Raw genomic sequence first — 27,924 nt, forward strand, 5'->3', positions numbered from 1 at the left:
TTATTACTTGTCCAGTGTTTTATATGAATTTATGGGAGCAAATATTTTAAATCACATTTTTTGTTCTTGTTCTCTTCGACTGAGATAAGTAATTATTCCATACTTTCTTTCAGAATTGCTTTATTTGTCTTGAAATAAGGTAATAACCACATCTACTGACCTTCATATCCTTTACTTAGTTTAAGGGACTGGCATTCTGATGATGATTATGGTGATGATGTTTGTTTAAAGGGGCCTAACATCTAGGTCAACGATGCCTAATGGTATGAGAGTCTGCTATTCTACTCAGCAACTAATGTGTGTTTTTAGCAGAATGAAACTTACCCAAAGGCTTGAAAATATCACGTCAGTACTGTTCTCTCAGAGCATAATAGGCCTATCGTGAAGGAAAATCCATAAAAAATATGCATTGCATAGTATAGACTACAATGGCTCACTTCTTACCATTTGTATTTGACTCAGGTCAGTTGAAATTCGTCAAAGCAATCAGTGGTTATACCAGTGACTTTAGGGAATAGCTCCCCTTCTAAAATTTCTCCATCTACAACTTGAATGATGTGCCGGAGTTCTGGTGCGGTTCGCGATGGTTCAAGCACTTAGCGCAGTGGGAGATTCAGGTTTTAATCACAACTGCGGTCACATATTTTTTGAAGTCTAACTCAGTAGATACTCAAAAGGGTTATTGGTGTAACATTGTGATGCATTATTCTTACGCAAGAAAGACCTCAAATTGCATCAGTAGACTAAGCGCCAATTTTTCAAGAAAGTCTATGAACTGTGAGTATAAAAATGTTGAAATTTGGTGAGAAGGTACAATCTATTATCCTACAACACCAGAAATACCATGTTTAACAAAATTATGTTTGCTCGAATTTACACATAAACCTAAAGTTAAACGCGAATATCTCAAAATCAACTTTTGGCGCCTGGTGTAATGATGCATAACGGCATCTAATTTCAGTACAGCTCTGAGGTTTGGAACAGAATTCACCCAGCCTCATAAGGTGATTTTTGCTTTAAAATGTGCTTTACATCGCATCGACACAGATAGGTCTTATGGCGACAATGGGATAGGAAAGTACTAGGAATGGGAAGGAAGCGTCCATGGTCTTAATTAAGGTACAGCCCCAGCATTTGGTTGGTGTGAAAATTGGAAACCATAGAAATCATAAGGTGAACTAAGGATATGTATGACATGAGGACAAGAGAACCTGATTGTGAAATCCAAATATTAAAGTTGAAGAGTTATTACTCTGACCAACTGGCACTCCCAATATCAACTGGTCATCTGGCTGAATAAAGCTTTTTTTTGCTGGACCAAGGCAATTTATGGACCATATTTTTTATACAGCTTTCCTTTATTTTTATTTTTTACAATTTGCTTTACGTCACACTGACACAGATAGGTCTTTCAGTGACGACAGGATAGGAAAGTGCTAGGAGTAGGAAGGAAGCGTTCACGGCCTTGATTAAGGTACAGCCCCATCATTTGCCTGGTATGAAATTGGAAAAACATGGAAAACAATTTTCAGAGCTGCTGACAGTGGGGTTCGAACCCACTATCTACTGAATGCAAGTCGACAGCTACAAGACACAAACCGCGCAGTAATTCGCTTGGTCATCTTTCCTTTATACAAAAGTTATGTGAGCACAGATTTTGATTAAATAAAAAAGAGCTATTAGCATTGTTGTTTTGTATGACAGCATCAGAATATATTTTACAAGCATGCAATTTAGATACACCTGAATATGGAGAGAAGGAAACATCTTGCTCAATGGTTCACAATTTGAGCATGCAGTGACAACTACAGGATCCTGTCTGAGTCTACTTCAGTTTACTTGTTTCCTAAACAACCACCCTTGGTTAACTCTTGATCTCAAGTGACTCTGATAGTAATCTGGCTGTGAAGTCAAGGGAGTCTCATTTCTCTACACTTAATGGCCTTCCCCTTTTTACAGAAACCTTGTTCTGAAATGTATCAGAACTATTCCTTTTTCATCTGTGACTACTGTAAAAGAGGGACTGATAATTCAAGTTTTACCCTCAAAATAATGATCACCACTTTTCCTATATTAGACATTTATTTTTAGCTTACTTTTCTGAAAATACACTGCTAATTCATTAATCCAAAGTTGAATAATTTGTGCACTTATGTATATTCATGCTTCTGAATAGGCAAAAACACAGTGTGGTTATCAGCCCTGCATTACAGTTATAAAAAATGTGTGTGCCTCTTGCTGCAAATATCAAAATGAATTATCGTTTCCCAGAATTTCAAATCTCATTCTTCTGGACTTCTACTGATGTCCTTTGAATTTCCAGCAAGTTCCTGTAGTGAAACATTAATTTGTTTACTGCAGGATCTAAGCACTTCATACAATAAGCAGATACCTTTGATCATCTTAATACAAGCACTCTTGATTACAACCAAAATGGTTTGGAATTTTATAGCTGTAATATCACTTTAACATTACCACCAATCTCCCATTATATATTTTTGGTCATAAAATGTACTTTCTACCCTTTCAAGGCAATGATATCCAAGGTACTGTATGTAACCAACTTCAAACCAATGCCACACTGTATAACGGAACAACTAGCCTACCCGTTCAATCCTGTACTCTCCAAGACATCACCCTCTTGAATGGCATTGCAACTTCACATCATTCTTTCACCTCATCACTCCTCCAAGCAACACTAAGTGCTGGCGATCATTCGAGTGTCTACCTACATCATCATCACCTGATCTAGAACTTTCAGCAAGTGTAAACACTCTCTCTGCCCTCATTTTAGTCACCCTTTACACACACTTTATCATGTTCCATATATGCTTTGCATGTAACTCCACAAAATTTGTCTTGTGTATTACTACGAGTGAGGGAAGAGTTCAGCCTAACATTCCAACTTCTGTCCCAATCATGTCTGCTGCATACGATCCCACTGGACTTCTTTATTGGTTGCCACAAGGTGAGAGTTGATGATGATGATGATGATGATGCTTGTTGTTTAACGGGGCCTAACATCTAGGTCATTGGCACCTAATGGTACAAAATGAGACAAAATGTAATGAAAAATAAAAAGTCCAAAATCCTCTACTGACCACAATTTAAAACGTGAGGACAAAGAATGAATGGATGGATATGAATTTAAACAATCAATGGATCCGACCCGCAATGCCTCACATTGACAGAAACTGACATAAAATAATAGTATTACTGACCAAGGGACAGCTTCTATAGCACAATACTGAATCAATGATGCCTGCAGTCTAAAGGGGTCCAAAATCCTAGCCTCAGCCTCTCATAATGGTACTTATCGCTAGGAAAGTAAAACCATGGTATATGTCATAGTGCGGTACTAATCAAAAGTAGCATAGACTCGCAGTATTCCACACATTATGGTACTTCTCACAGGTAATGAAATTCACACATGTAATACAGACCTATGGTGTTTCCCACATTGCAGCACCATTTACAGGCAACGCAAACCTATGGTGTTCATCATATAAGTGTACTAACCACAGGGACTCATACTATCCCGTGGTGTTCCTCATATAGTGAGTACTAATCGTAGGCAAGCCAGAACCGTGGGGTCGCTCATATAGTGATACTAATCACAGGTACTGTAAAAGCCGACAGTGCACTCTAAGTGGGGGGCTGACCACATGGTGCTCCTGCATGGTACTAATCACAAACCTATTTCGTACCTAACATAGTGGTACTACGCGCAAGTAAAAGTGATCCATAGTGTTCCCCGCGTGGTGGTACTAATCACAAGTAGTTTCATGGTTCTAATACAATCATCCCTTGGTCGCTCCTTTTAGTCGCCTCTTATGACAGGCAGGGGATACCGTGGGTGCATTCTTCGCCTGTGTCCCCAACCCACAGGGGGTTGTGTGTTTGGTCCACAAGAGGTATTTTATTTCCCTCAAGTCCGCCGGCAAGCCGGTTAGAAACCCCCTATCTACCACCTGGGACGCGCCACGTGGGAGTATCACCTCTCCCCCTGCTACGCCAGCATAGAAGGTTCATGGGTGAGAGTTGAAAGGAGTTTGTTAATACTTATGATTAATGATCTAATTAGTACTGTACATATCAACATGGCTAAAGCTATGCGGGTGCTTACCTTGCTGGTTTCAAAATTCTAAAATTACAGGACTTGGCTATGGTGAACATACACAGAACACAAATTTCAACTTAATATTTTAGGTCCATTGTGTTTTAAATCCTATGCAAAACATGTGGAAGTGTTGTGACCTTAAGTTATGAGCTTGTTTGAAATTAATGCTTGTTCAATGACTCATGCCTATGGCCTTTTTCCTTGTTGCTAGGAATTGACTGTTGTACATAACCTTGTTGGTTTGTTTACTTCATCAGACTGTAAAATGGAACTTGTGGATACAGTCCCACCAAAACTTTCTATTCTCAAGGTTGAACCTCATGTGCTTTTAATTAAATCTAAATTATCTGAGACAATTACTTTAAATATTATATTTTATATTTGGCTACTATTCTAGTTGTATAAAGAAAAGAAAAGAAAAACTAAAGTCAGAGTGTGACAAAATACCTCATCTTTCTTCCTCCTTTACCTCTTTCATGTACTTTGTGATATTGCAGAGTTATAATATTGCTAGAATAAGTTTTATTATTTAGATGTTAGTTCTTTATAATGACTTAACAGGAATCATTTACTCTGAAACATAATTTAAAATATTTAAGCATAAATTGTAAAAATGTATGATGGTAATGATATCCCAATGAATGTGAAATTTCCATACCATGCATGAAATTAGCCACTGGCTAAAATATTTGTACCGGGCGAGTTGGCCGTGCGCGTAGAGGCGTGCGGCTGTGAGCTTGCATCCGGGAGATAGTAGGTTCGAATCCCACTATCGGCAGCCCTGAAGATGGTTTTCCGTGGTTTCCCATTTTCACACCAGGCAAATGCTGGGGCTGTACCTTAATTAAGGCCACGGCCGATTCCTTCCAACTCCTAGGCCTTTCCTATCCCATCGTCGCCATAAGACCTATCTGTGTCGGTGCGACGTAAAGCCCCTAGCAAAAAAAAAAAAAAAAATAAAATAAAATTTGTATCTTCCCCTTGTAGAACAAGAAGTAAAAATAATTGACTTTTTTAAAACGTAGTTTTGAGATATAGGTTGTAAAGTTGTAACTTAAGTTTTCTAACTTTGCCAAAGCCCATAGTACAAAAAACATGCAATTCTTTTTCTAAAATATGATTTCATTCCTCTTTTCTCTCTCCTCTGCTTTGTTATCCCAAAAATCACATCAGCTTAATCCAGCTGCTGTGCACTTTTGACACGACCTCTATTCCTGTCGCAACTCTGTCGTTGGTTTTCTCGTAATTTTATTTGCTTCCTTTGATTGTGAGTCCAATTGGAAATATGCATTTCTACCTCATTATTGAGAATAAAACCTGTTGCTAGGGTTTTGGAATCATGTTATGATAACTGGTATACACAATGAATTAAAATGTATTTTTCCTGAGTGAGTAAGGTAGTTTGCCTCTCAGATTATACCTATAAAATGTAAACGTCACTACACTTATCATATTTTCTGCCCAAAAGGCAGTGTAAAAGAGTGTGACAACTGAACCAACACAAAACCGTATGTCACATCACAAACAGAATGCTTAACACCACATTCCAATAAAACTTCCAGAAAGTAGCACTGTCCTCACGTAACATTGACTTCATCAAAATGAGCAAGTGATAATGATAAATTGATGGTTTTATTAGCATAACAATGAACAATGATGAGGCAGGACTGATTTTCAGAGCAGTTATTGATAAAACTTTTAATAGTACAAAGTGATGAGAGTAAAGGTAGGAAATAAGTGACAAAGGCTAACCTTTATCACTGCACAAATTTGTGAGGACAAGAACAGCAAGCAGTAATGATACATTCAGCTCTTTCACCAAGATGCTGCAATCATACATTACTCTATGAATTTTGACATGCTAATGAAAAGGCATAGAGGACATTCTTCACTCATGGTTAATAAACGTCAACAAGAAATGAGGCAACAAAACAGAAGAATTCTAATGTTCATAGACATCACACCTTGCCAGTACTTCAAAATATAGGAGTGATCTCTTCGACCAATACAACATTTTGTTTTACCCATGGATCAACTTGCAATTCATGCCAAAGTTAGTTACTAGAAGAACCTTTTACATTTATTTGTAGTCAAAATGAATACAGCTGCATCTGTGTATGAACTATGAATTAGTTCAAAATATTACCATAATATAATGTTATTAGTTGAATTAAGAGTGGGACAGTGTGAAGACATAAAAAATAGAAACTGTTACAAAAAATGTAGATATTTCATGAATAGTTTCAGAATCCCAGAAGAGGGAGATGAAATGAGCGATTTTGTATCTGTTCTAAATCAGCTTCCAGACGCTGGCAATTCTGTCATTCATTTCGGTCACAAATTTATGAAAGTATTATAATGACTGTGAGAACTGGCATACCAATGCTGAAATACTGATAATTACACAACCCAGCATTTTCAAACTTTTTTTTTTTTTTTGCAGCAAGAGGTGTGATAGGTGATCTTAACTAATTTTGGGTCGCTGAACACGAATCCATTGTCCATTTCTACGTATCACGTCATGTTTTCTCGCAATAGGTATATCAGAATAAGAGATAGACCTGAATATTGCATATAAAAAGTACTTAAAAATGTTCATAATTTTGGAAATATTTATCATTTTTTGTATTATTATTGTTACCGTGTTTTTGGTGGTAGTTAAGCGTGAAAGAAGGTGCGGGGGTGGTGAACGGGTCTCAAGCTACTGAAGTGAAATTAATTTTAAAATCTAACAAGGTTATATTTTCTTTTCAATATTAATTAATAACAAAGAACAGGTACTTAGTAGCCGAAACACAATTTGAAATGTACAATTGCAGGGGTTACAGAGTTTGGGCTTCGAGCCCTGAGTTCACAATTTTTGAGCAACTAGCCCAACTTTCCGATATACAAATTTTAACAAAGGGGCAGAAGACCCCAATCAAACCCTGGAGCACTTGCTCCAAATTACACAGTAAAGCCTCCTCGAGGCACACAACACTCCGTTTCCAAAAGAGCCACTCGCTCTTTCATTTAAGCCTTTCCCAGGCCACACCAAACTCCACCTTCAAGTTGTCCGTCAACGGACATAAACACAGGGGTAAAATACCCAATCTACTGAGGTCTATTAAATGAAAAGCAGGTTAATTAAATGACCTCTAAAACAATTTGGGAGGAGGCGAACTTGCACTCCTAATACACTTTGATTTTAAGACCTACTTTGGCTCTTAGGCCACTGATGCAAGGGCTAATCCCATACTACGGAGGTGACTTAGAAAAGAACAATTTGTTTTACATTATCGAAGAATAGGTTGAGAAAAATAAGTTCACCTCAAAACAATATGAGTGGGAGCTCGAGAGGGTTAGCACTCTCTATCCCAGAATGTAGCTTTACAAGAGAATCGAAGAAAAGAGTAGTTACATTTTAGGAAAAGGTTACATGGTAGAACGCTTCGCACCCGCCCCGAGAGTTAAACTGCTGAGCAAGAAAAGAAAGAATTTATTAATCGGCCATTACCTTATTGTTGACCGCTGCAGAAGAAAGAGGCGCTACCCGCCTCCTGCGATGTACTTAATACACTGAAAGATGGAACAGAAGTGGCACGGAGACCCAAAAATCAGCAGTTTATAACCTCTCGTGGAAGGTTCTAGGCGTTAGGGGAATGAAAACACCCGCCCACAATTATTTTATTGGCTAGGACCCCGCAATCGATTCAAGTTGGGGGAAGATACATCTGATTGGATAGAAATTAATTTAAGAAATTCGGGATTGGCTACATGCAAAACAAGGGGAAAGAGAGGGGTATACAGCCAACTTAAACAATAACAGAAAGAAATTTAGCAAAGAACAAACATTTGAAATAAAAATTTCTTCAACAAAATAGTTCTTTGACTCCGCACTAGGTTGCACTATTGTTGATCTTCAGTAGTGTCCTCTAGAAGAGAAAGTTCACACTTCTTACTTCAAGCTAAACAAAAACACATCAAAAGTGACACAGTTCAAAAACTCAAAATTTTCCACGTGGTGACATCTTCTGAGAAAGTAGAGAATTAATAGAGTAGATAAAGTTCAACCTTCCTCCAGAAGAGGAGTTTCAACTGGCGCAACTTTTAAATAAACGGTGTAGAGGTGTACCGCCCGGTACAATTATATATATTTTGAAATAGTTGAATATTGTCTTCAATTATTATATAAAATGAATAATTATTGAGTATAAAATTACAATGAAATATTTAGCACTTATTGTAATATAATACTGATTTACATAAAAACACATAAACAAACAACTCTGAGGCAATGAAAGCTATTTATTTTGACAATTAAACATGATTTACAAGCAAACAATGTAACTTTTATTCAGTATCTTTATGAATTCATAAATGTGAACAAAATAAACTTTAACAGTCCTAGATGTCCCCTTGGAATGAACGCTTGGCTGCCCACCGTCTGACTGCATCAAGTTTGCCGGCTCTTTTCAAACACCAACAGTAGTCGGCCCTCATTGGTTCATCCCACCTTCCCTGGTATCTTCTTTCTGCCTCCCTGATGTCCTGGTGGAACCTCTCTCCCATCTCTTCACTAACAGCCCTAAGATTTTCCAGAAAGTGATCGAAGTGAGAATGAAGGAAGTGCAGTTTCAGGCTCATTCTACTCCCCTACTCTTTCATATCATCCAACATCGTTTTCACTATTGTTTCGTATTGTTCATCCTTTACATTTCCTAGGAACTTCGTTATGACGCCTCTTATTGAATTCCATGCAGCAAGTTCCACAGCATTTATCGTCTGTTCAAAGTTTCTGCCTTTCAGAAGCTTTCCAATTTATGGTCCATTAAAAGTGCCTTCCTTGAATTTTGCATCATATAAATGTAGAAATTTGCTTGCAATGTACCAGAAACAGGGGCTACTTTTGTCCAAGGCCTCAACAAACTGCTTCATGATTCCCAGTTTGATGTGTAGAGGTGACAGAATAATTTTTTGTGTGTCAACTAAGGCAGCATTTGTAACATTTTTCACACCAGGTGTCAAAACTTGTCTCTTGGGCCAGAAAGGTGTAGACCAGTGTTTGTCCCTAGCTCTGCTGTCCCATTCACGTAAATAACAAGAGAATTTAGTGTAGCCTGCTTGTTGTCCTAATAGAATACCACACACCTTGAAGTCACCACACACATCCCACCGGTGCTCATGATATTTGACTTTACCTAAAACATTGCATTGTGATATAATTTTCTTTTAGTGAAACAGAATGTGCCACAGGAGTCGAAGCTAGAATGTTTCAGTTATGAAGTAGCCTTTAAGAAAACCACGGCCACTCTAACAACAGCCGATTCGCTGTTATCACAAAGCAGCACTGTGCCGCCATGACACATTTTCAGACAGTAAATGGCAAATAACACAAAAACTAGATGTCATACAATAGAACCAATGACATTTCTGAAATCAGGAGACCTTATTTAGTTAAAATCACGTATCAGATGCTTTGCCGCAAAAATCATGCTGGGTAGTATTAAGGGCATGTGAAATTTAAAGTACTTAAGGTATAAGCAGGGGAAAAAATGAAGAAAAACAAAAAGATGATACAATATATAACACAATCAATGTAGCTTATCAGAAAGGTGAGATATAATCATAGTAAGATTATATTGAGATTAATTCTGCAGTAAGATTAATGTTTAAGGTATAATGAGGTATTAGGCAGATGATTATGATGATGATGCTTGTTGTTTAGAGGGGCCTAACATCGAGGTCATCGGGCGCCGGTATTCCCATGGCGTTCATCACATAGTGGGTACCAATCACAGGCAACACAGACCCACGGTGTCGCTCATATAGTGGTACAACTCATAGGCTACGCCCAGGCCCGTGGTGTTGCTCACATGAGTACGACTCGCGGGTACTGGAAACCCATTCGGTCCAGTCTATCCGGAACAAACAAATATATCATAAATTGTTTTAAATTTTACCAAAGTAGTTATAGATGCTATACACCCAAAGTTCATAATATAGAATTCACCAAGCAGATCACTGTGGAGCAAATCTACATTCAGGGGGCGAGTAGGTTCAAACGTCGGCTGTCCTGAGAATGGTTTTTCGTAGTTTCCCATTCTCACTTCCAGGCCAATGCTAAGACAGTTTCTATGGACAAATCCTTCTTCTTTGTCCTTCACTGGACTGAAAATCACCACACACGTCCTGACCAGAGAGAAGGCATTACCCTTTAAGTGGCCCACCGTACCCCTTCACGGTGTGGAATGAAAGCTTAAAAAAGGAAATAGAATTCATTAAAGTAATAAGGTAAGATATACTGTATAAACTCAAAACTTAAACATTTAATTATCATCAAACGAAAATAATCGTGTGCATCTTGCCTGTAATGGTTATTAAGAGACTCGTAGGAAAATTATGTATGTTGTTCTAACCTAGTGTGAAATAATTTTTCTGCAAAAATGTCCAGCCATCAAAAATATTTTAGATCAGCCAGTAATTGGTGGTATTATTCTGTGTCAACTCATAACAGTCAATATTCACACGGTGTTTGCCCAGAACTAAGCAACAGCAATTCCCTCTTCACAGTGGCTTGAGTAAGGTGTTGAAGTGTGCAACTGACAGGGCAGAATCAATACTTATACATATATGGAATAGTTAGTAGTTCTCTGAAGTCTTGAGAATGTCCCTGATATTCCAATGCTGCTCCTCAAGTGGTTCAACCTTCTCCATGTTGTCCGGTCCACTTGATGTCCAGAAGATGGAGATCTGAGGGCACCATCCACTCGAAGAGATAGGTCTAATGTATTCTTGCTCATCACAGGTCCATACTGTTGTTGGCTGATAACTCACGGTAGTGGTTGTACTGAGGAAACTTTACTTTGACTTCAGTCATTTATGTGGAAGTCTATGGGTGGGGTCCCATCATGGTCTACCTTCGCCCTCTTATACCTCTGTGCAACCTCTCAGCTTGTAGGTGACACCAGACAGTCAGTAAAGTTTTTCAAATATCACAATATGCGTTTCACTTGATTTCAATCTTGAACAGTTGGCTTCATAGCTCAAGCAGCTTTATTTACGGTGAAGGCAATATGTAGATGAGCTGTGGTTGTAAGATACATGAGAGTTCTCATTGCTTTGAGACATGGCACTTTGGGTAAAAGAACTTTGGAAATTCTAAGTTCCCATGGAGGGAATTAGATATTTTTCCACCAATAGAGCATATCAAAAATCAGATAAAAAATTAGATGTATGGCTTTTCAGGCGTTTGCTCTATTAACCAGCGTTTCGTCTTAGGTCTGACACTAGACTCTTCAGAGTGGGATGTGTCGGACCCTACCCACTGACGCTGGGGTGTATGCAGGTGAACTTATCAGAAGCCTATTTAAATAAAATAAAAGAACTTCGTCGAAATCATTTTCTTCATGGTCAACTGGGGTTGTTGACTGCATCTGAATCTTCCATTCCAGATCTTTCCATGATCTTCTTTATAAACTTCTCTTGAGTTACCATAATTGATCCATTTTCTGCCCAAAAAACTGTTCAGAGAACCTGCTGTTATTTTGAATTTCCATTCTAGTGTCTTTAAAGAAACACAAGTTTCCTCTTTATCACTTCCAACAACATGTCCAACATACAGTGGCAACATAAAGGCTCTTACAGAAAAAGAGACACAGATCTGAAACACTGTTCCGGAATCCTCCTTCCTTCACAAATGCTTCAAAACGATTGTTCCAACAACGTGAAGACTGTTTGAACTCGTACAGAATTATTTTCGAAAGACACACCCGACCAGTACAGTCATTGAAGCCTTCTGGTTGTTCGAAGTACACTTTCTCTCCAAGTATACCATTTAAAAATGCTGACTGTACCTGTTCAACGATGCTGCTTTCAATGAGAACTGTGCCCTTGCATCTGATACAGGACATTTTTCATTTTAGCATCATGCCAGGTATTGGTCAGATCTGAAAAATTATTTTTCCTTGTTCATAGGTACACATTCTCACATCTTGTTTTCTAAGTGAGGTTATTTAAGGAACAACAAAATTCTGTATGCAATATTAAGTTCTGTTTATTCGGAGTAATGTGTTTTGATGCACCAATGCTGCAGTGCCATTTATTTGGATCAGAATAACATCCAACAGATGCACCCACAACATGCAATAGAAACACAGAATTCTCAGTTTTCTGTTGATTATTAGATTTCCATCTGTTATTTTCTTTGGACAAACTGCAGTCCAATGACCCAACTGTTTACATTTATTGCACAGAAACTTTTGCTTCACTCATTCCATTTGTGCTTTGTATTTACCAGAACTTCTTGATTTCTTTTTAGAATCGGTACGAATCACAAACACATGTTTCCACTGAACTTTGATCACATAATTCAACTGTACATAGTTTTTCAAAAACCAAATTTAATTTCTGATGTTTCGATGGAATTGTGTTCCAAATATCTTCAAAACTGCCATATTCTTTTTCCAGCATACATAAAATTTGACCATTTAAAACTATTTCAGACAAAGTATTTTCTTATGCTTCTATTATTCTTTGTTCAAGTCCACGAATAACTTCTGGAATTTCGTGACATGCATGCTGATGTCTTCTTTCTCATCTCATTTGATCCAAAAGAATGATTCAATTAACATTTTCAATCATCATCTACTACTTCATACAAAACGCACTGTTAATTTTTTCCAAAATATCTTTTGCGTAGTCGCACATCAACACAAGCTTGGCAACAAACTTACTCAGTGCCCTTTCTATCACACTTGCTGTTTTTGCCTATTCTTCCTGCCACTTAGTGAGCATCTTCATTTCTTCGGGCTTCGGCGAGTCTGATAACATGTCACACAAACACTTACCAGTAACAATGTCTTCAAGACCACACGAACGGAACACCATAGATATATGCCACTTCCACTTAGCCCAATCATCAAGCCCTTCAAGCTCATGAACATTTACTTTATATTCACTACTTCCAGTCCCATGTTTTTCTGGAAAATGTACTGCAAACATGCAACAGAAAGTTGTCATGAGAATACTGTATTTTGTGCACTTTTAATGCTCACAAACTTATTTTCAGGTGTTCTGGATCCATAATCTCTTCTTGTACTTGATATAAAGTCTTCATTGAACAATAAAATGCTTATTTACATTAGAATACTTTTGTTACATTCAAACAATAGATCTCTCAAATGCAAACTGAAATTACCATTGTTTTCAAAGAGCTTGAATACAAGAAGAGGTTAAATGTTTCTTCTTGCCACTGTTAGATGGTGACACTTTCTCAGTTAGCACACATTTTTCTTTTATTCTAACAGAAAGGAAATTGAGAGAAAAGATGGAAAGAAAGTTAGAATAGGAGCAATGTGGCTTTAGAAATGGTAGATCAACGGTGGATTCCATCTTCAGTACAAGACAGGTGATGGAAAGACACTTGGACCATGGCAAAGATCTGGTGGTGACAGTTCTCAATATAGTAGAAGAAAATGATAGCGTACCCAAGTAAAAGGTATAGGAAGCAATGGTAAGAAAGGGAAATGGCAAACAAACAATGGAAATTCTACAGGCAATGTATGGCCACTGTTTTAGCTGTGTATTCACAGACATGAGTTATTTTTTTACTGAATGAGTCTAATACATTGTAAAAATGTCTAAGTGTTTGTTTACTAAGTTAACATGAAAACAAAAGAGAACATAATGTCATTGGTTTTACCTCAAAATGTATATTTAACTGCATATCCACACAAAATAATTTCATGCATATAGCTACAAGGGAGAAACAATAAAATTAAATTTAGAAAAATATCCATGCAAATTTTACTCAAGTTAAATAGAGCCACTATCTATTACTACAAATACACACCATGAACAACCGGGAGCCACATTTAACCAAAAATACTAGTGCAATTACAAGAAAGAAAATGAACAAAAATGGTAAAATCTTCACTGTATAGAAATGTGAAGCTTTTAAATGTTCATTCTGAATACTTTGGTTAATTCTATTTTTCTTTACATCACAATTAGCCGAGGAATAAAATATTCCATTACACTCACCTGGCTTGAAAATTTGGGTGAGGTCCAAACTCTCCAATGACACACCAAAGAGTAAGACACTTGCTGACTCAAAACTTATTCGATTAGAGCCATCAGTTAAAACACCACAGTCTTTGCCGACAGTCAAAAGCTCTCCAACCAGAACTGCATCATTAGTGGAGTCTTCAGTCTTCCAAGCATCGGTAGCAACCCAATCAAATTCTACTGCCTTGTTACAGCTTTGTTGAATTATCACTGTAACACTATCACCACAAGCAATGGAACTGAAATGGCTTTTAAATTTAGCTGGTTTACAGAAGAATTTTTCACTCACTAGAACAGGAACATTCTTTATAGCAGCAATATACCCATCTGAATGCAGTATTTCACACACTGTTCCCGAGTATTCTCCTGCGTTAGACAAATTATCAGAAAATTCCAACATTTTCTTCCGAGATTTTTCAGATGCTTTATAACGCCATATACTTGATATTCTCAGCCTCTGCTTACCCATCAACAACTTAAGTTTGCCATCAAACTGGACTTTTTCTTTGAGAGGGAATATAGTCTGAACTGGTACACCTTTCTTCACTTTATCATCGGAAATAATCATATCTTTGGTGAAAAATGCCTCGAACCTTTCACCATTAATGCAGCACTCAATAATTCCCGTTGAAGATGACAAATAGTTCAATATTTGGCCATTCATCCCTCTTACTTTAAAGTCAGCTTCAGTTTTAAGTGGCAACAACTCACAAGACTTATTTGGTAACCCATTGTCACACATACTGCAAACAGCTTCATCTAATGATGTACGACTGATATGTACAAGAGAAGCCTTAAAAATGCCTCTCGATATGAACAGTTTGAAAGTAACATGCATGCCAATTTCTAAAACAGTCAATAAAGATACCTTGGATAATTTCCGATTGTTACGACGCACAGCATTTTTAAAGAAGATAGCCCTCAGATCCTTGCCATTCATTTTGAATGCAATTATTCCAGAGGTCTTCATTAAGGAATGAATTACTCCAGAGAACTCTTTATCACATACATCAATAGCTGATGCTCCAAGACCAAAAACTGACATATGACTGTCTGGCACATCAATCTCTACACTTTTAGCTACATAACTATAATCTGCAGTACACGTATAATCCATCACTGTGAGAGTTACTGGCATGCCAACTTCAAGAATCATCATTAAAAATGAATTCTTATTTTCTATCTGAACTTTGTTAATGAAAACATTCTGTCTATGAAATAGAGCCCTTTCCATTTTATTATTTAATTGAAAGATAACAACACCTCTTGATATACTGAGATACTCAATAGTTCCGAAAAGTAATTTATCATTAATGTGAGGCACATCAATCTTAGAAGATGCAACTATTTCCTTTCTGTTAACACTTTCAATTGCAATAGTGCCAGAATGTGATCCAAAACTATTAGTGCTCCCACAGATGACTTCATTAGCAGTTTTATTTCCCAGTGTGTTAAACACAGTAGGCCTTGTTTCTTTTTCATTAGATGCAAAGGAAGGGGAGGAATTTGCAGTCGTTGTAATACTCAGTTCTTCAACTTCAGGTGACAAAATTTCAGAAACCAAAGGACTACAATCATAAGTACTTTGTTTGCTTTCGAGTTGCAATAATGGTGTAATGTCTGAACAACCAACACTTCTTTTCTTCCATGCAAAACCTGCAAGAGGAAAACCAGAAAAAGTATTCTTATTGTTTAATTCTATAGTAAGCATGTCCCCCACCCTCAAATAATCTTGAATCCAGTCTTCTTCAGTTAACTGCCGAACACCATCTTTACATATGAGAGAATTTACAAACAACAGCACTGCACCACATAGATCACTATCAATAATAGCGGCTTGTGGGGGGAAAAGTGCAATAACACTTGCCTCAACAGAACAAGGCAGCTGATGACAGTTCTGTATAAGAACCCTGTAGGGTTCCAGTAGAGTTAATAGTTCAGGCTTCTTACCTTGCCATACACATGTTATTGAATACAGGTAGCCATCATCATTTCCAGTTCTTCTCGTAGCATCAAAAAAATATATATCACCGTTTGATATATATGTTGACAATTCTCTGGAGTCGTTACATTTTCTTCCATCTACATAGAAGTCTGAAAGTTTAAACAGTCCCAAGTGCTGACCATCTAACTCAAAATGAAGCTGAGCAGTGGTAGCAGATATAATCTCTACTACTGTTCCAAGGCCACAAGCAATATGCTTTGATGCTGATATTTTGTAAACATTATGAGAACCAGTCATATCTTCATTTACTTCAACACACGTAGCTTTGAAATTAAAATAATTATCCTTATATTGTTGCACTTTTAAAGTAACATGCATTCCAATTCTAAGCACAGAAGGAAGAGACACACTATCTTTGATTTCAGCCTTATTTATGCAGACACTCTTTTTATAAAATATTGCTTTCTGTTGTTTATTGTTTTTCAGGAATGTAATGACTCCAGATGTTGCCTCCAAAGCTACTATGGTACCGTATATATCTGAAGACTTGCCAGGAACTGGACATCCAGTTTCAACAGCTGTGGCAACAAAATTACAACCACTCAACTCTGTACAACCTTTAACTCTCAGTGAAACACACATTCCAACATTAAGAAATGATATTAAAGATACATGCTTAGCCAGTTTAATCTTGTTGTTTAAGACACTGTCAGAGAAAAAAATAGCATTTTCCTTCTTTCCATCAATAGTGAATGAAATAATTCCACACGTTTCTTTCACTCTATGTACAATGCCATGGAAAAGCTGATCATCAAAGCAGTCAGCCATAATATTCCCCACAAAGTATGCAGGTAATCTCTCAACATAAACAAGATTAGCTTTGAAACAAAGGCCATCAAATTCTTTAGACTGCTCTATAATCATTGAAACAGGCATGCCAATCTTCAGCACAGACAAAAGTGAAACTTCTGGTTTCAATTGAATATCACAAATACGAACACTAGTATTAAAAAACAAAGCTTGCTTTTCAGTGTTATTAATCTGAAAGGATACTATTCCAGATGTATCAGTCAGGTGTACAATGGTGCCATGACACAAACCTGAATCTTGATGTGCCATAGCAGTGAATCTAGGTTCCACAATAACATTTACAGCCTCAAAAGTATTTTCACTTAACACATTACACTCACCCATTTGAAATGATACAGGCATACCAACTTTAAGTACAGATGGAAATGGTACTTCTAATTCCACTCTATTTTCATTCATATGAATATTTTCCATTGAAAATCTGGCTTCCCTATTTTCTTCATTAATTTGGAATGAAATTAAACCACCAGTTTCTGTCAAAGTTTTTATAAAACCAGTGAAATTTCTGATTAATGAGAAAGAGTTCTTGAATGATTCCACATTTAAACATGTAACTGTGAGAGTACAGTCCCAGTAAGAACTAGTGAACCCAACTGCTTTAAAAGAAACTGACATTCCAACTTCAAGTAAAGTCAAAAGTGATATATTATTTGGAACTTTTACATCATTAATAACTAGATCATCTCTGTTCATGACAGCCTTCTTCTCCATATTATCGAAGAATGTAATTATACCATCAGATTCAGTCAAACTTATAACAGTGCCATAATATGTGGTATCTTCTTGATGAATATTTACTGGTAGACCTTGTGACAGCAAATTTTCCTGGAAAATCTCCACAGACACAGCTTCAAAACTGAAGTCATATTTTGTACACTGTACCACCTTAATAGAAACTGGCATAGATACCCTGAGTAAAACAGAAAGGGAGACATCGTCAGACACTCTTTCTTTGTTAATAAGAACACTGTGCCTGAAAAAAATGGCTGCTTCCTCCTTGTTACCGATGTGGAATCCTACAACTCCAGTTTCATCAGTTAGCTTCTTTATAATGCCATCCAAGACTACATCCATGTGACTATGAGGTTCAGAAAGAGGTGGACAAAAATCATCTAATTTCTGAACCTTAACCATAGTAGCAATAAAGTCACAACACCTCTCTTTGTACTGAACAGCATTAAGTAAAACAGGTACACCAATTTTCAGAATTGAAAGAAGTGATTGATACTGGGTAATTTTCTCATTATTGATCTTTACAGACTTCCTAAAAAACAGTGCCCTTTTCTCTTCATTGTGTAAATGAAATGTGACTATACCAGAAAGGGCAGTCAAAGTGGTCACTGTGCCATACAAATTTGAGTAAGAACTAGCAATCCGTTCTTCTTGTAACACTTCTACAATTGTAGCCACAAAGGTACACATGCTTTCACTATAACTGTCAACCATGAAGGAAACGGGCATACCAACATCAAGCAATGTTGACAGAAGAGTGTTCCTTGTGAGTTTCAATTTCTTCACAAGCACACTGTTCCTATAAAACAAAGCTCTTCTTTCCTTATTATTCCTCTGAAACACAATAGTTCCAGATATTTCAGTAACATTCTTGATAGTTCCATAAAATATCTGGTGGTGCAATGGCAGGTTCTCTTCACCACTTACAGAATCATTCAGCACTGGTTGACAAATTCTAACAACTACTGCCATGAAATTGCATCCACTGATTCCTGAATAATAAACCACCATCAAATATACTGGCATGCCTACAAAAAGAGCAACATGATTAACCTTAAGTTTCTTACCAGATACATACACACAATCCCTATCAAATACAGCTGTCTCAATCTTGTCAAGTAATTTAAATTTTATAGTTCCTGAAGAACCATCCAAGGTATGGATGTGACCAAAAAATGCTTTGTTGTGAACAGATTTAACTTCTTCCACACAAAGATTTCCATATTTAATGGGACCCTGGACTTCTACAATTACAGCCTTGAAATTGATACTTTCTTTCTGTTTAGAATGCACAACACAAAAGGTAACACGCATACCAACTTTAATAAGAGTTAGAAGAGATATCTGTCTTGTCAGTTTGACATTGTCAACAACAATATTATCTCTGGAGAATTTAGCCTTTTCTAAGCTGGAACCAATAAAAAATGAAATTACGCCTGTTTCATCTGTGATACTCTCAACAAAGCCTCTAAATACTTTATTTGCAACTGTTTTAGCTACGTCTACAGACTTCGGGTCAACAGAAACTGTATCTTTGTCCTTATTACTTGCTCCATCCATTGTCATCATCATCTGCTTCGCTGAAGGAAGGACTCACCCTTGACAGATCTTGCATTCATTCAGGAAGTTATATCTGGAAAGACAAGAATTCAAACTAATTACAAGAAGTACAAACATCACATTCTTCTCAAGAAGCACAGAAAAACCGGTCTCGTTTTTCTGAAAATTGGTCAAATGGTCAGACATCATCTAGATTCTGTAAAAAAATGCTCATAATTTCCAGTATTATCTCTCTGTTCAGAATAATAGACAACTGTGTAAGAAAGCATCTTCAAATATATTTATACTGATAATTAAAACAAGACACTAAAATAATTAACCCGGCAGCATGAAGTGTTGTGCATGACATATCATGGAGCAGTCATTCGTTGGTTTGGTGCTACATTCTAAACAAGTCACACGCTCTACAGTACCTGCATTGAACTTTCATATTTTACATATTATTAATACTATATCAACACAAAAATCTCTTCTTTGTAAGTTATATGAACTCCCGTTCTTTTATTTCCTATGTATTGTTGCATGTTAATGATATTTCACTCTTCCAGGGTTTTAAAACTGTTACCTTTGTTCTGTATGTATATGATGAGAAAAATGGCATCTCAAATAATGACAAGTTACCAAGTGATGCCAGACATCAATAGTTGTGAAGGTCTTATTAGCAGAACATATGCCTGGAGTAGAGAAAAAAAGTTCCAGGAAGACATTCTTTTGACAATACCATGCCATGTGTAACTGAGAGACACTTGATTGAAAGAATCCTCAACAGAGAAGAACACAAGGCCACAAGGCAATGTGTAATATGCTACCAAAACAGGAGAACAGAGTGGAAACATGTACGTACAACCACAGCACTACCACGATCTGGTCAGCCACATATACTGATACCCAGGGAACAATGAATATTAAAGAGGATATTGCGAGAAAATCTGTAGAAAGAATCACCAGGGAATTTCAAAGGGCTACACAAAACACAGCCAATCCCTTGACTGTGTGTAGGAATTTAAAAAATAGTGTTTTATGGTCAAACAGCTCCCATTTCCCCTCATAATAAAAAGAGCACTACCTGGCATGGTGTATAGAGTGACACCACTGGACACTGGAACAGTAAAAATAGGAAATTTGGAGAGATGAATCACATTATAAATTGTTGTAATCTGATGGAAGGATTTGGGAATGGAGAATGCCTGGAGAATGCTATCTACCTGAATGTTTAGTACCAACAGTGAAGTTTGGAGAAGGTGGCATTATGATGTGGGGATGTTTTTTATGAAACTCAGCCATCTTGTATGACTGCATGGCATAGTAAACACAGAAGGATATCAACACATTTCAAATGCTTTCATACTGCCTACCATTGAAAATCAGTTTGATGATGACTGTTGTTTATACCAACATGATAATACTCCACTTCATAAAGCAGGCTCTGTAAGCCAATGGTTAAAGGATAACAATCGACATTCTACAATTGAACTGGTGTAGAATTCCGACCTAAATCTAATAGAATACCTGAGGGGGGAGGGGGTGTAGAACAGCAACTTTGTCTCAAACCTCACCATCTAATATCGACTTGTTCTCCAGCTAAGGCTCCTTGAGAAAAATGGGAAGCCATTTCCATAGAAAGGTTCCAACACCTGGTGGAAAATATTCCTAACAAAGTCAGGGCTGTGACAGAGGCAAAAGATGGACCAACATCATATTAATGTTGACTATTAAAGAGTATGTTACCAGCAAACTCTGCCTTCAGCTTGAGGTAGCTATGCTACTTTTGATCAAATAGTGAATATATGCCTAATGTAAATAGTAATCTTTGAGGAATGTATTATAGGATATTTATATTACTTTTTACCATCATAGCCTACAACAGGGTGCTTAATTAAGTAATCCAATTATTGTGTGTATGTACAATATATTGCAACAAGAAAGAAAAATAATCCAAATTCATCCAAAATTACCAGGGCTGTAACACAATAGTTTAAAGTGCACATTGCATTAGGATTCTCAACATGTAATTACCCGGATAAAATTCCTACCACATCCAGTAAAGGCCAACCACTTAAATCTCCTCTTCTGAAAGGTTAATTCTTATAATGCAGCTACAGAGTTGGCTCTGATACTAAAATTAATTTCAAATAAAAGAGGCAATAATCCCGTGATTACATCTTTTAAAATATGTTACTACAAACATCAAGTCACAGACCTGATAGTTCAATGTATACAAGATGAACCATCGAAACAGACTTTCAACGTATTAGGGAGGTTGTGGGTTCGGATCCCACTGGTGTCCAGCTGGCCATTTTTGTTCTGTACTTAACATCTCTTCAACACGTACTACATGTACGTAACACGACCTAATACGTTGAAAGTCTGTTTCAATTACAATGCGGTCGTGAAAATTCAATATTCATTGACATGCCCCACAACGGGCGACTTAAACGCACTCTACAGTGTGCTAGCAGCAGTGCCAGACCTGTAGCTCAGATCCTTTCAAACAGAACAAAGATGGCCTAGGCCACCATAGCTCAATTGGTAGAGCAACCGACGCGAAATCGGGAGGTTGTGGGTTCAGATCCCACTGGTGTCCGGCTGGCCATTTTTGTTCTGTACTTAACATCTCTTCAACACGTACTACATGTACGTAACACGACCTAATACGTTGAAAGTCTGTTTCGATTACAATGAAGTCGTGAAAATTCAATATTCATTGACATGCCCCACAACGGGCGACTTAAACGCACTCTACAGTGTGCTAGCAGCAGTGCCAGACCTGTAGCTCAGATCCTTTCAAACAGAACAAAGATGGCCTAGGCCACCATAGCTCAATTGGTAGAGCAACCGACGCGAAATCGGGAGGTTGTGGGTTCGGACCCCACTGGTGTCCGGCTGGCCATTTTTGTTCTGTACTTAACATCTCTTCAACACGTACTACATGTACGTAACACGACCTAATACGTTGAAAGTCTGTTTCAATTACAATGCGGTCGTGAAAATTCAATATTCAAAGATGAACCATATTTCCAACTATTCCAATAGACAAAAGTCAGATTTCTGAACAATATATTGCAGCATTTGAAATGTGATATTCAATAAACAATATTTTCCCTCTACCAGAAAAATTTTTCTTAATATCTGACAGCAGGCTGCTTTCGCAAAACTGACTTATACAAAACATCCATCGTAAGTTTTTCCTGTGGTGTGCGGTGAACAAATGTTTTTTAAATATAAGCAATCGTAGCCCCACTATACTCTCTAAAGTCAACATTACCATTTTATAAGGCTGCATTTTTAGTGGAAAGGTATACCTGCGAAACGTCTTTCAAGAATATTTTCAACCACACACTTGCACATATTTCCAAACTGATATTCACGGCAGTGACGACGCCATCATAACTTAATCCAGAGCAGATTTTAAACAATGTACTTACAGTTTCACCCGGTGATGCTTCATCATAGTACAGTCATGGTTTCACAAAAATACACTGCGACTAAATATTTGTTTTTAACATAAAAAGCCTAACCTAAACTGAATCAGCAAAATTTAACTGATATTTTACTGTCGCCGAAGTTCCATAGTTTCACTCGCTTACTGAGTACACGTGCATCAACGATAAACGAGGGAAAATATTCGTCATAACGTATAACACACATTAAATTCATGAAGAATGGCACAGAACTCATGAAAACTTCACCTATAATCCAAAAGGAACATACCATGAATGAACTGCTAAAAAAAAACTTAAAAAAAGAAAAAAAAAAACCACACTTTTATACGGTGCCAAAATCCAAAAATTGATTTCATAAACTGGCTCTATTTTTATTAGCAAGATGATGTGCAAGTGGAAGGTGTGTCATCTGCCAAACGAAGAATGGAAAGGCCCCTGGACCTGATGAAGTTCATGCAGAACTCCTCACACTCCTGGATGACAATGGTTTAAGTATTCTGACAGAGCTATTCAACAAAATCTACTCAATTGGAACAATCCCAGAAGACTGGCTTAGGTCCACTTTTATAACTCTCCCCAAAAAGGTAAATGTCAGACGATGCGAAGAGCACAGAACCAATCTGATGAGCCATATCCTAAAGATATGCTTGAAGATCATTCATTGCAGAATCCGTGCTAAGTGTGAAGAAGTGATAACTGAAACACAGTTTGGATTCAGGAATGGTCTTGGGACTAAAGATGCACTTTTCTGTATTCAAGTACTTGTCCAGCGTTGCTTGGAAATGAACAAGGATGTCTATGCATGTTTCATAGACTACAAAAAGGCATTTGACGAAGTCCAGCACGGGAAGTTGATGGAAATCCTGCAGAACATCGGACTTGATGACTGAGATATTCGGATCATTGCCAACTTGTACTGGGGTCAGAAATAGCAGTTAAGATTGAGGAAAACCTGTCAGAAGAAATAGACATCCGCCGTGGCGTTCGACAAGGCTGCGTATTATCGCCTCTACTCTTCAACATTTACTCAGAGGCTATCCTTGCCGAAGCTCTGGAAGAACCATCTACCATAGGTATCATTATCAACGGGGAACATCTAAACAATCTCCGTTATGCTGACGACACGGTATTGCTAGAAGACAACGTAGAAGACCTTCAAGTATTATTAGACAAAGTGAATACTGCTTGCAACAACAGAGGACTGAAAATAAACATTAAGAAAACCCAGTTCATGGTCATCAGTAAACGGCAAGACATCCACGTGCAGCACACTCTGGACAATGAACCCATCGCTAGGGTTCACCAATACAAGTATCAAGGATGTTACCTCAACCAGAAATGGGACTGCAGCCAAGAAATACGGGTCCGCATTGAACATGCGAGAAGCATCTTCATGCAGATGAAGAAATTGCTCAACAACCGCAACCTACAACTAAACCTAGGGCTCCGTCTGGTCCGTGCCTACATCTTTCCCATGTTACTTTATGGAATGGAAGGCTGGACACTTACTCAAGCCCTCTGTAAAAGACTGGAAGCGTTCAAAATGTGGGTGTACAGACGGATGCTTCGCATTTCGTAGACAGACAGAATCCAGAATTCCGACGTATTGGATCGACTTGGAAAGAAGTCTGAAGTCATGCTGACCATTAAAAGGCAGAAGCTGGAATACTTCGGCCATATAATGCGGAATGATAAGTACAGAATCCTGCAGCTTGTTATGCAAGGAAGAATAGACAGATGTAGGAGTCCTGGTAGACGACGAACTCTATGGCTGAAGAACCTCGTAGACTGGTATGGGTTGGACACGATGGCTCTGTTCCATGTCGCTGCATCCAAATTCAAGATCGTCATGTTGACCGCCAACCTTCGCTAGAAGATGGCACATTAAGAAGATGATGTGCAAGTGGCTATACTGTTAACATGTTGATATATTTCTTGTAGTCTCTAGTGTGTGGCGCTGAACACTTCGAATGACAAGTATTAAAACTAACATCCCTTACCTAAGCTAGCTGGCCTGTCACCATAAATTCCTGTCGAGCGAGGGCCCACAGCCCCACCCCACTCCCAGGACAAGGAAACTTCAAGTACATGCATCAACCAAGCGACTTAAATTTCGCTGGGGTAGCTCTCTTTCGCGCTGGCAAGGAAATCCAGCTTGGAGGAGAAGGTGAACTGTGGTAGTGCGAGCGGATGGTCGAGACAGCTGTACTTGGCTTGGCTTAGATGTTCGCAGTTTTTTAAAACTTTGTAAAAAGCATTCTAAGGAATAATATGTAAATACAAAATTGCACCGCTGGGGTAGATGGGGTTCAGTGCACGCCACTGAGTTTTTCATAGCCTGCAAAGTTGAACCTTGTATGTTCCAGGAAGACTAGTGAGGCTGTTATAATGATGCTGCTGATATACAGATTCTACTGAAACATTTGATGAAACTTCTAGAAAGTAGGTTCTTGCATCCAATATCATAGTGGACACTATTTCTTACCAAGTGTATGAACTGGTATCATACACCAAAGAGGAAAGGACAAACCAAGCTTAGCGAAACAGTAGAAAGAAAAATGGAGGAAACGGTAACAATGAAACTATACTAAATCCCATTAACAAAATATATATATTTAAACACAGTAAAACCCTGGTAAAACACTTTTCAAGGGATCCCACGTTAACTAAGTATTAACCAGGACTCCACATTAAGCAGAAGGCAACCAAATACTTACAGTATAACACAGACAAAACGAGTTCAGTTTTTAACATTTCTTTTCTTTATTAAAGTGCAGCTTTCACAATATTGTAAATGCTACATGAACTGTATGCTCAGATTTTGTTGCAGGTCATCAGGCTCTTTAAGACTGAAAATGACTACACAGAAAGGTAGGGTGTCTTACTATCCACTATCTTTATTGAAGTACTGTTTACAGAGAATTCCAAGTTCACTCATGTTTGAGTTTTCCACTTAACAGTTTTTCTTTACTAACATACATGAGCTCACTCGGGCAATCACACTGCACATTAGTGTGTTGATCTCCTATTTTCCAAATGACTTCTTACAATTCAGTGTCGTTCCAGTACAGTTCGCAACTAACAAGCCTCAAACTCGCGTAGCCATCTGATGAACTCACTTCCAATGAATGACTCACCACGGACTTGTGACCGTCTGTTTACTTTCACTCACAAGAGACCCACTCAACACTTATTCACTCGAGACTGCTCTGCACTCTTAAATAGGCCTGTAGAAGATTCTAGCAGTTCCCACATCCAGATCATACCGAGTTCCATCAAGAAGTTTCCTTATCGTGAGTCTCAACAAATTGCCAGTGCTATTGGTTTGCTCACTGTTGCCCCGTCAATACTGTCACCACTGTGCCACAATTATCATCTTTCGCTGGCATTATTGGTGGTTCCCCTGCACTCAGCCTTCACTGGCATATCATCAGACGCACTGATAAATTGTAGTATCACTTGCTTCCCTTGCAAGGGCATTTTGCCACGTGGGAACCAGTTCCAACTGATTTGTCTTCTCCATCATCAGTTGTGGCTCCAGCATGATTTTCTATGATTTCATCTAATTTAGTGGTGGCTAAAAGCCACAACCCTAGGAAAAATCAAGTATGGACAGCGCTCCAGCTATCCCCCACCACTATACTACTGTGTGGGCAGGCTGTTCACCTGAAGAGACTTGAACACTCATTTTGATAACAGAGACGCTTCAGTACACCAAAGGCAATGTGAAACTGACAATCAAAATTTTTCAGGACTAAGAAATCGTAACAGTGGTCACTGTATTGTTATATAGAAGGGTATAGCTTTAAAGAGCACAAGTAATAGGACCATTATTTTTCAAAATCAGCAACTATAGGGTGGAATAATTTCCAGATTATTGACCCTAGTGAGAACAAGTAATTAAAATTTCACTTTTCTTCCAAGTATTACTGAAAATGAATTGAAAATATTCTAGGAAAAAGTGTAATAGGCAGGATTTAAGTGTGAAATATGGAGTCATTTTTTAAGACTTTAAATGTGTGATGTGGAGGGACCTGGGAAGAAACTAGTATCATGCGGGCAAGCGCATTAAGAGGGTATGTATCGGGTTTTCACAGTATGTGCATTTTTCAAAGCTCTATGGAATAAAATCAAAATGTAGGTACTTGTTTACATATGAAGCCAACCAAAATCCATTGTTTTGTTGCCTTTATTTTCATTTGAATATTCATTTACATAGCAAACCGGACTCCTCCACCAAGGAACAGAAATTAAAGGTATTAAAACTTCTTCAATTTGGTGTCCATTTTTCAGTGATAGTATCAATTACAACTTCACAAACATTTTTTTTTAAATTATAAAATTATGTCTATGGTCGTTTCTGTAAAATTCAGGATCCTTTAGCTCAGACACACAGTTTGTGTGTTCATGTTGTTATGAAGTTAATTCTCTCAGAGCTCTTTCAGCTGTTTTTGAGAATCTGTCATCAGCAACTGACATCTTTGGCATGAATATCTGAGGTATTTCCCTACGTAACAGTTACAAATGACTGTTTATTGAGAACCTAGCACGGTGAGTGCCAGATTTTTTAAAGCCTTCCTGTTGAACCATTCTATTTTTTGTTTTAATCTCTTCTTAAATGTACAAAACTGTGGGTTAAAATATAAACATGCATAAATGAAATGAAAAATATGTTTGCTTCTGCAATAGTCATAGCAACCATAGTTACATTTTTGATAACTATGTTCCCTTGTGGATCCAACCAACTAGTATTAGGAACTGTTGTGTTAAGCCTTATCAGAGCTTGACTGTCTGTTATCATTATATGTTCGTGGAAATATTGCCTTGAATATGACAAACTGAAGGCCTGGGTATCTGATGTGGTGCTCTGTTCTACAGGATGAACAGAATTTTCTTCAGAAGAATAATTTTGAGACAGGTCACAGAACCAGTAGAAGAAAATAGATTTGCTCCTCATCCTCTGATTTGGAAGAATCTAGGAAGAAGTGGAACGTGTTAGAAATTAATACGTTCTTATGTAAAAGTTAGAAGGGTCTTCCACAGAACCAGTAGAAGAAAATAGATATTGCTCCTCATCCTCTGATTCGGAAGAATCTAGGAAGAAGTGGAACGTGTTAGAAATTAATACACTCTTATGTAAAAATTAGTTCATATTTTTACAGTAATTGCCAAAATCTTTACCTGCTAACATTTTCTTTGCCATTATA

The 27,924-nt window shown here is 37.7% G+C and overlaps 1 protein-coding gene across 2 annotated transcripts in view; it reads right to left on the reverse strand.

Moving 5' to 3' along the window:
- LOC136876200 (uncharacterized) overlaps nt 1–27,924 on the reverse strand; it is a 78,773-nt gene that overhangs the window by 33,676 nt on the left and 17,173 nt on the right. For both annotated transcript variants that reach the window (XR_011018455.1, XM_068228346.1), the window contains exon 2: nt 14,144–19,347. Coding sequence is in view for 1 of the 2 variants with exons in the window: in XM_068228346.1 (XP_068084447.1) it covers nt 14,144–19,286 (5,143 nt within the window). In the remaining variant the exon portion in view is untranslated. The remainder of the gene's footprint in view (nt 1–14,143; nt 19,348–27,924) is intronic.

Source organism: Anabrus simplex, chromosome 6 (genome assembly GCF_040414725.1).
Source record: "Anabrus simplex isolate iqAnaSimp1 chromosome 6, ASM4041472v1, whole genome shotgun sequence".
In the NCBI taxonomy this organism is placed as follows: Eukaryota; Metazoa; Arthropoda; class Insecta; order Orthoptera; family Tettigoniidae; genus Anabrus; species Anabrus simplex.